This window comes from Emys orbicularis, chromosome 1 (genome assembly GCF_028017835.1).
Source record: "Emys orbicularis isolate rEmyOrb1 chromosome 1, rEmyOrb1.hap1, whole genome shotgun sequence".
NCBI classification, from domain to species: domain Eukaryota; kingdom Metazoa; phylum Chordata; order Testudines; family Emydidae; genus Emys; species Emys orbicularis.
The window spans coordinates 173,627,276-173,637,829 of record NC_088683.1 but is presented as its reverse complement, the minus strand read 5'-3'; the positions used below and the strand labels follow the sequence as shown (position 1 = coordinate 173,637,829).

Sequence of the window (10,554 nt, the reverse complement as noted above, 5' to 3'; positions counted from 1 at the left end):
AAAAACTGCCAGATGGAAGAGCTTGAGTTCTAATTCTGGATCAGACACAGACTACTTCCTAGTTTGTGCTAGTCTCAATTTCTTTCTTATTTCTCTATCTATAAATTGTTTGTACTGTATTGTATTGTACTGAAACTGTAGAATTTAATTTCTACAGTTAAATGAGCTGTATATGTGAGAAACAAGTGCTAATCCAGGGTAATTATCTTTCTAATGGCCTATGACAGTCTTCAATGCCTAATGGTAGGACTTCTAATTGACCTAAACTATTTCAACATGCCAGCATTAAGAAACTCCGCAGATTTTCAACTGCACCTGAGCCAAACCACTGAATTTGCTTTGACAAAGAAGGAATATTCTAGCTTTTAAAAGACCTACTAAATCAGGGATTCTCAGTGGGTCACAAGGTGGTTCCATGGGGGTCATGAGCTGTCAGCTCCCTGGGGTTGACAGCCCTGACCTCCCCCCCCCCATTAAATTAGACACCCCCCCGCTTTTACTTTATAAGGGGCTTCACAGTCAGAGGCTTGCTGTGTGAAAGGGGTCACCAATACAAAAAGTTTGAAAACCACTGTGCTAAGTAAACCGTGATTATATTTGTTTTTAGCATAATCACCTCACTCTTACAGTTTAAAATTAGAGTCAAACTTGCAAGAAACATATCCAGGAAATGAACATACTATTTTCTTTTAGGGCTCCCCAGCCAGTTACATAGCAGACAGTTCCATAAAAAAATACTCTAGGACTGCTGGGTAAACAAATGGGCTGTACCAGCTCACTGAAGAATACTGGTGTCTCCATTTCCAACAGGGCAATGTCATAGTCTGAGATATATTGGTCATACCGTGGATGGACAATAATCCTTTTGATTGATCTCATAGCTACATGATTGCTGTTTTTGTTAATGATCCTTATGCCCATATACGCTTTCCAGCCAGAAGGCACAGAGTATCTGCAAAACAGACAATATTTATAAAATGATAATCATCATCATGCCAGGTTATTTAAGAGTTATTTACAATATTTTTATGAGAAATACCAAAGTCAGGGGAGGAGCACAACATGAAATCAGTAGGACAGATACATCTCATTTTTATTTTAAGTAGCATATTGGTTTTGTGTTTTTGTTCATGGTTTCCAAAGGGATGCTTTCTGGGAGTAATATGACTAATACTTTGTACTTTTCATCAAAGGATCTTGAAGGACTTTGCATCAGTCACATGGGGATAACTTGCCTATCCTGTACAGAACTGAGGCACAGATACATTAAGTGACTTATCCAGGTCTCACTGAGTTAGTGGCAGGGTTGGGACTCCCAGTCAGATTGAGCCAGTAATGATTGCTACAGTTCCAATTATATGGTGACCCCAATCATTTAAGCTTCCTTAAGAAAAAGTTTTATCTTTCTGCTTCTCTGGTTGAGAACTAACACCACCATTGGCACTGCTGCACCAGCCAGCAAACCAACAGGAACAATAACTCCAACAAATAAGCATATCTATTTCAATGAAGTGTTGACTCCAAAACCTAATAATACTTTAAAGGAATATTATTCATAATTGCAGCTGATAATCTATGCCTATTTTGTCTGATTTTTTGTATGCAAAGTGGGTAATTGTGCTTCCAAGTGGCCAGTTAGATGTATAGCTACCCTTTTTCTGCGCGTAATTGCAGTAATTATATTGTACAAATCTGAAAAATCAAGGTTCCTAAATGTCAACATTGCCAACTTCTTTCACTACTTATTTTGGCAGAACTTCCAGCTGCTCAGATCATGCGGATGTAGTCTGAATGGAATATTGCCATTTTTATCCCTCACTATGACTCTTGTTGTGAACAGAACCCAGAAGTTCTGAGTCCTGACTCCTAGACTTCAGGTATTTCACCTAGCCATACAATTAAAATCAGGATGGACCACAGCTTGCTCCTAACGTTGAGTGGTAGCCCATCAATGCACTCATTAGCTTGATAGGAGGATGGCATTTTAAACATAGAATGGGTACTTGGGATTCATTTACAGTTCAGGGCGTCCAGCTTTCCAAATCCCTCAGTGATGCCACACATGAGTAATCTTGATGACACCTTTGCAGGATATTATGCATCACCATGCCTGTCTTCCCTACACCACACCAGCCCCTATCCACCAGCCAGTTTCCATACTTTTCCACTGTTAGAGGTGTTCTAATCTTAATGGTTAGGAGTATTATTTTGGAAACATTTTTTTAAGCTGCATTCACAATTAACTCCATGGTTCAACAGCAGGATTTACTTTCTGGTTACAGTGGTGGTATAATTATTCTGAATACTTTATACTTTGAGTATTGGATGAAATGTACTCTGGGTCTACAAAACATACCAATTAGACCATGTGCACAGAACTATGCATTCAAAGCCACTATTCCAGCATCATGGATACATAAACTAATGAAACTAAAACTGTGAAACTAAACTGTGTGTACACTGGATTGTACAACCTATACTTACCTTATAGAATCAGAGTCCAGAAAACAATGGGCAGCAGATAACAGCCACCTATTTGAAACAACAGATGCACCACAAATATGGCCATACATTCCCATCTGCAAGCTTGCTTGCCAAGGCCACTTTCCAGATCTTGCATCTTCACCTCCAACAATTCTAGTTTTTTTTAACTGGATTCTTCCACAAGCTAATAAAGAAAGTATTGAACAGGAGGATTAAGATTTTAATACATATAAGATATTAGGCCATTTTACTTAGGTTTATTAATACTTGGCTCTTAAACTGTGTTCTTCCAGCTGCAGATCCCAAAGTGCTTCACAAAGGAATGTTAAGTATCATCATTCCCATGTTACAAATGAGATGAAGTGACTGCAAGGCAGGGACAGGACCTCAAGAAATCCATTTTGAAGTTCTTGGAAGAGAGGAAAGTGATCAGGAAGAGTCAGCATGGATTCACCAAGGGCAAGCCATGCCTGACTAACCTGATTGCCTTCTATGATGAGATAACTGACTCTGGATATGGGGATGGATTGCACCCTCAGCAAGTTCACGGATGACACTAAGCTGGGGGAAGAGGTAGATATGCTGTAGGGTAGGAATAGGGTACAGAGTGACCTAGACAAATTGGAGGATTGGGCCAAAAAAAAAAAATCTGATGAGGTTCAACAAAGACAAGTGCAGAGTCCTGCACTTAGGACGGAAGAATCCCGTGCACTGCTACAGGCTGGGGACCGATTGGCTAAGGGGCAGTTCTGCAGAAAAGGACCTGTGCCCTTGTTGCCAAGAAGGCTAACAGCATATTGGGCTGCATTGGTAGGAGCATTGCCAGCAGATCGAAGGAAGTGATTATTCCCCTCTATTCGGCACTGGTGAGGCCACATCTGAAGTACTGCGTCCAATTTTGGGGGCCCCAGTACAGAAAGGATGTGGACAAATTGGAGAGAGTCCAGCAGAGGGCAAAGAAAATGATGGGGGACTGGAGCACATGACTTACGAGGAGAGGCTGAGGGAACTGGGCTTCTTTAGTCTGCCGAAGGGAAGAGTGAGGGGGCATTTGATAGCAGCCTTCAACTATTTGAAGGGGGGTTCCAAAGAGGATGGAATTAGGCTGTTCTCGGTGGTGACAGATGTCAGAAGAAGCAGCAGTGGTCTCAAGTTGTAGTGGGGGAGGTCTAGGTTGCATATTAGGAAAAACTATTTCACTAGGAGGGTGGTGAAACACTAGAATGGGTTACCCTAGTGAGGTGGTGGAATCTCCATCCTTAGAGGTTTTTAAGGCCCTTCTTGACAAAGCCCTGGCTGGGATGATATAGTTGGGGTTGGTCCTGCTTTGAGCAGGAGGTTGGACTAGATGACCTCCTGAGGTCTCTTCCAACCCTGATATTCTATGATTCTATGACAGAGCCAGAAATTTAACTCACATCTACTGATCCTGCTCCAGTGTTCTATCCAAGTCGATGCTCTTGATAATACTAAAAACACTATTTTTACGGGTATTACAGGTAAGATCTTACTTAAAAGGAAGTTTTAATATCAAATTTACTTTTCACCACATGTGACTTCTTTACTTTTTTTTAACTTCACTCAGCGTGGACACTGATCCCAGACACGTCAGTTTCACTTAGTGCAGTATTTTAAATAATTGTCACTTACTGGGCATCCTCAACTGGCCCAAGGTTATTGTATTTGGGTTGATGATAAAGCAGAGAAAGATGTAAAGGAAATGTTTTCATATAAATATTATCAAGGAATTATTTTTATTCATATGGGGTTTTATAAATCCTATCTTTTCTTTTTAAATATATACTAAATTTGACCCAAATTTTGAGCCAAATACATAAATATATATTTAAGTTTACTGCAATAATTCACTCATGAATTAACTTTCATTTAAAATGTATTTCAAATGAATTCAACTTCACATACCACAGTTCATTTCATCAGATCCATCTCCACAGTCTCTTATTCCATCACATTCTGGGTTTGGTTTTGTGGGGCATTTTCCATTCAGGCATTTATATGCATATGAGGAACAACTTTTATAGGCTGAAAAAAACCATGACCAAGGTGAAAAAATGGAGTATAAGAGCGGAGGGGGGAAGGCGAGCTACTGGAGAGCTACACAGTGCAGACGCTGACAAGCATTACGAGAGAAGCCACGCAGGTACAGTGGCGAAGGGTGGGAGAATCCCTGCCCAATAGAGCGGATGGCCCTTCCGGGTCCCGGAGGTCTGAGGGAAGGCCGGGAGGAACCCTGCTTCGACAGGGTGTGGACAGTAAACCCAGGGGCGTGGGGGGAAATTCTGAGGAAAAAGAGGAATATCCCAGCCCCCGCTAAACAGAAGCGCAGGACCCACCGAGGCGGAGAGGAAGCTTGGTCACATTATTTATAAATATGATTTGGACAAGGGCATTGAAAGCTACACCTCTAAGGTCATGTCTGTATGAGGACACTCAAGATATTTAAGGCAAGTCAACTAAACATGTTAAGTTAATGGGCATTAGCCCCATGTGGCTGCTGTCATTCAGGAATGAAGTGGCCTATGTTGCCAAAACAAAGCCACCCTGCTTTACCTCTAAATTGTGTAGCTTTAAGGCACTCTATTGCTTTTCTTGCATCACCAATACTTTCAGCATTCCGAATACTTTCAACATCTGATCGGCCTGTTGTCCAATTACGTGGCAGTAAATCACCATAAAAGGGGCTTTGTGGCTTTCAAATTTGAGTAAATGACTTCCTTTTATGATTCCACCTCCTTTTCCAGGTACATTTTTAGGAATCCATTACAATTTATTACTTGGGAATCTTTCCAGAAACCTCAGCATCATGCATCTATTTATTATTAATTATTAGCATTATCATTATTATTATTGTTTTATGATAACATCACAAATATACTGAGCTATTTGCAGACGACAAGAGAGTACAGTCTCTGCGCCAAGCAACTCACAATCTACAGGAAACCAGAGATTAGGAGGAAGGAATGTAAGTAGTGCTATCTCTGATGTACTGTGCCACATCTCTACACAATCAGATTGTTAGTGTTTATAAATATCCTAAACTTTTTTGATCAGTTTGTTTACGAGTTCTTATCCATTCCTATGCCCCGAATGATGGCATTTTTGTAGGTATCATTGTATTTGTGTAATCACAATTAAAGTAGTCAATGCCTCTTGCTGTTTTACTGTCCGAAAATCTTGTAGCTGTACTGCTTTGCATTGCTGAATGGAGCCAAGTTCCTAGACATTCCTTTTATATTATGTATCAGCGGAAAGGGTAGTATGTCGTATTGTGGATATTCAACTGTCCAGAAGAGCTAACAGAAAACCTATGGCAAGTACGAGAACAAAGCAGATATTTCAGAATCAGCCACTGTCTGTCATTCATTAGACATTTAACTGTCCATCTGCCTTCATACTAGACAGCTCTTCCAGTCAAAAAAAAAAACCAAAAAAACCACAGAAGTTGGAGATGGAAAACACCTGATTTAATCATCTTGCTCATTCTGGCCTTAAATCAGAATAGCATTGTTCCCTGGACTATACCTGAGTGCTTTGTCTAGTCCAGATTTTCATGCATTAAAAATAGGATTTCTACTAGTTCCCTAGGGAAACTTTTTCAAATAATGGATACACATTTTTTGTGCAAGTCTAGCAACTTGGAAGGATATATATAGAAAGAGAGATATAGAGAGGGTAAAGTAATAAGTTTCACATCAATGAAACAGTGAGTTGTCTGGAGACTTGTGATTTCATTTGATTATACTGTGGAATCCCATTCCAGAAAGCACTACTTGCATCTAAGATGTTACTCTCACACTTTCTTATAAGCCAAAAAGGCAGGGCCGGCTCTAGGTTTTTTGCTGCCCCAAGCAAAAAAATTTTTGGCTGCCCCCCGTCCCAGCCCTGGGCTCCTCGCCGCCCCCCCCCCCCACCCGCACCCCCCTGCTGCCAAAACCCTGGGCTCTCACCCCCCCCACCCGCACCCCCCTGCCATCCCAGCCCTGGTCACCCCCCTTCCCCCCCCACCATTGCCCCCCACACACACTTCCTGCCACCCCAGCCCTGGGCTCTCCCCCCAGCCCGACCTGCACCCTCCTTCCGCCGCAGCCCTGGGTCACTGGTAACTCGCTCCCCGGGCAGGTCATTCAGCAGGAATTTTGGATGTGCACAGAACACAGACAGGATTGGTTCCCATATGGTTACAGAACTGCAGTAAAGTGGAACAATTTTCAGCTTGTGTGATTGGAGGATATCTGGATGCATATTATAAGACTGTCCTCCATAAATTAGGAAAAGTTGAGGTGCTTTTATTATTCTTTTGTTCCACTCTTTCTTTCTATGGGGAATTTGCCAATGCGATATCACTGTCTTCCTTTTAAACAAACAAACAAACAAAAAAGGCAATGGCTGTTGAAAATAGCAATTCCAGTCCTAATAACCACTGGGAAGCATTTCTTGCTCAATTTTATCCTACTTTTTCTACAGCAAGTTACAGTGGATCAGTATATTTGATTTGGGAGAAATTAAGTAACTGAGCTTGAGCACTCCTGAATTTTGAGGTGTTCAAATCTGGAATGCAGGTGCTGGGGGGAGGAGGCTGTGGCTCCGCAGGGGAGCATGGCAGCATGTATACAGCAGCGTGTCTGGCGCTGCGCGAAGCCAGACACGCTGGTCTGAGTGGCACGGTAAGGGGGCTGGGAGGTTGGAGAAGGGGTAGGGGGTTATGGGGGGGCAGTCAAGGGACAGGGAGCAGGGGGGGGTTGGATGGGGTGGAGGTTAGGGGGGCAGTCAGGGGCAGGGAGGGGGGGTAGATGGGTCAGGGGTTTGGGGGGGCACTCAGGGGACAGGCAGCAGTTGGATAGGCATGGGAGTCCCAGGGGTTTGTCAGGGGACAGGTGGGGGTGGAGTCCTAGGGGGGAACTTGGGGGGGGGTGTCTCAGGAGGGGGCAATCAGGGGACAAGGAGAAGGGAAGCTTAGATAGGGGGTGGGGTCCTGGGGGGCAGTTGGGGCAGGGGTCCCGGGAGGGGGTGATCAGGGGACAGGGAGCAGGGGGGTTGGATGGGTTGGGGTTTCTGTGGGGGGCAGTCGGAGGGAGTGGATGGTGGCAGGGTGGGGCTACCCTCCCTCCCCATGGAGTGTCCTATTTTTTGAATATTAAAATATGGTATCCCTACCCTTCCCAGTGCAGCTCTCCATTCAAAGCAGGCTGTAGAATGAGGTCTCAGCTTCCTCACTCCCTCCCCCTCTTTCCTGTTGGTAGTGGCCAAGGGAATGCTGGGAAATGTAGTTCTTTCCCTGCTCCAGGGCTGGCTCTATAGGCAGGGAGCTAACCAAGGAACTACAACTCCCAGGGCCCCCTCTTGGTTCTCAGTTCCCATGCTGGATCCCTGCCGCCCCTGCAAATGGGCTGCCTCAAGCACGTGCTTGCTTTGCTGGTGCCTAGAGCCGCCCCTGCAAAAAGGTATACTGTTAATATACTCATTTTGTATTCTAAAGATTCCTCCACATTACTGAAGGACACAGGAGACACGCTTAGATTCTGAGACTAGGGCTTATTTTGGTAAGTTAAAAAAAACCCTATATTTTATAGCCAGTTTCTCACAAGGCAGTTTTAAATTAACAATTTACTTCAGATTAATAGTTTTATACAGAGATTGCAACTCAGATACCTAAAAAAAAAAAACAATCAACAACAAAAAGAAATTTACCCAACCATAATTGAGGCCTCTAGCATTTCCCTCTGCCTGCAGAGAGTCTGTGATCTTTCATTTAAGGTAGAAACAAGTGACTCTCTTCTAATGGTCTGTATCTCTTTATGGTGGCTCCTGTGACGGGATACACCCCTATCCCACTGGTAGAAAGGCCTGAAAGACATGCTCCACCTGGAGAAGGGGAGTTTAAAATGGTGAAATTGACCACAGAACGGGGGGTGGGGGGGGGAGTTCGCCCACACTGCTAGGGACTGCCAGTATCAAGGGGAACTCAGCCCATGGCTTTGGCTAGCCTTTCTTCCTTCCCTTTGCCCCCTTTTGGTTGGTGCGGACTGACAATATGAGCCTGATGCAGGCAAGGAGCCCTAAAAGGCTGCTTCCCGCCTACTACCTGTGGCAGGACCCAGGGTCCTGGGTAAGTGAACTGTAATTAGACTCTGAGAATACCCCAGGAGTGAGAAACTCCCACTGGGAGGAGTGAGATTCCCCAGGAGGGGGGCTCCCGTAGGGGACCCAGGGGCAAGAGACTCAATGACACTAAGGCCAAGCCCAGACTGAGGGTCGGCTAACCACAACTGAGGGAGAAGGCAGACATGAAGCCCTGTACCTGATACAAGACCCTGAGACAGAAACAGGTTCCATACCAGCCCTTTGAGGGGGGGCTTCAGCTGCGATAGACCCTGAGCACTGGTGTAAATGGACAGCAGAATGGCAATAGCAGCAAGCCAACTAGCAACAGCAATTCCAGCAGCCAATGTTGCAGTACTGGATGTCCCAGCAGCAGCTTTTGCAGGAGGTTGTATCCAGCAGCCCGAGTTCCAGAGGGACTTTCTGCAACAGTTAACCCCCCCCCCCCCAACTCCTGCACAGGGAGGCCCCGAAGCACCCAATCCTAGAGCTCTGCTAACTGCGACGTTAACTAAGATGGGCCCTAACTACAGTCCTGAGGCATTCTGAACCACCTTTGAGAGGGTGGCGCTAGTCTCTCAATGGTCTCTGAAACTTTGGGACTTAGTTTTAGCTCCATACATGACGGGACAGGCACAGTTGGCCTTCTGCAACTTTGACCCAGAACCGGCCAGAGACTACAGTTGGGTGAAGGCCACTGTTTTAGATTACCTGGCTATCCGTGAAGATGCCCACTTTAATGCAGAGATGTACCACAAGGGGGCAGGCTTTTGATGGTGGTGCACTGATTACAGAGCATTGCTGGTGGTAGCTGCGCCCAGGCAAGTGCTCTGAGCCAGTCCAGGATGCAGAATTTGTATCCATACTTACAGCAAGGGGCTGGGAGTGGGTGCTCCAGCATCACCCCAAGTAATTTTCATACATGGTGCAGCTGATGGAGAATTTTCTCGCAGCTGATGGGTCACTAGATATGGGACTGTGCAGCCTCTGCCCACTAGCCTACTAGGACCACTCATGGTGCTGGATGCCTGCCAGCAGTTACTGAACCCCAGGCATGACAGAAAACATGTACAAATACCAGACCAGTGACCCAAGCTACCCACACGGAGAGGGGAAGACCTCGACAATACACGGGGGCAAGCTTTTGTATGGTCAATTCCATCAAAGTTTTACACTTATCCAATGACAAAGGTGGCTGAGCTGTTAGAGTGGTTGGGCCTGGTGTGATACCTCAGCATGGATGACCTCACAAAAAGCCATTGGCAGATCCCCTGGTCTCCATCCTCCCAGGAAGAGAATGTGTTCAACCCCCTTTGGTCATTTCCATTTTAAAACCATGCCATTTGGCCTCCAAGGGGGGTGGCAGCGACTTTCTAGCACCCTATGAATCGAATCCTCGGACACCACCACCAATACGCTGGGGCTTACCTTGACAACATTGTAGCCATAGCCGTATGTGGGATAACCACTTATGTCAGCTAAGAGGGGTTCTGGTTCCATACAGGAGGCCAGCCTCAGAGCTAATCCTGCCAAGTGCAAGTTGGCCATGACAGAAGTGTCTTATTTAGGGTATCAGTTGGGAGGAGACCTTGAGACACTGGTGCTAGATAAAGTCCACATGTTAAATTCATGCCCCACAAGTTGGCTCAGAAGACAGATATGCTGCTTCCTCAGTCTGGAAGGATATCATTACTGGTTCATCTCCACCTTTGCCTTGATTGCGGCTCCCCTGAATGATCTACTAAAAGGCAGAGACACCAAAAAGGTCTGGTGAGACGACTGATGCGATGAAGCTTTCAACAGTCTGAAGGCATGGCTGGGCTAGGTGCCTATCCTTGCCAATGCAGACTTCTCCCAGTAGTAGTTCATTCACTGGAGGCCAGGCTGGGAGTGGTGCTCTCCCAGGACTTTGAAGGCAAAGAGCACCCAATCCGATATTTAAGCAGAAAG

The 10,554-nt window shown here is 45.1% G+C and overlaps 1 protein-coding gene across 1 annotated transcript in view; it reads right to left on the bottom strand.

Annotated features, from left to right (window-relative positions):
* Positions 1–642: 642 nt before the first annotated feature.
* LOC135895555 (suppressor of tumorigenicity 14 protein-like) overlaps positions 643–10,554 on the bottom strand; it is a 33,154-nt gene continuing 23,242 nt past the window's right edge. The window contains exons 14-16 of the mRNA XM_065423671.1: positions 4,408–4,527; positions 2,485–2,668; positions 643–952 (exon numbers count right to left, since the gene is read on the bottom strand). Of these exons, the coding sequence (XP_065279743.1) occupies positions 643–952; positions 2,485–2,668; positions 4,408–4,527 (614 nt within the window). The remainder of the gene's footprint in view (positions 953–2,484; positions 2,669–4,407; positions 4,528–10,554) is intronic.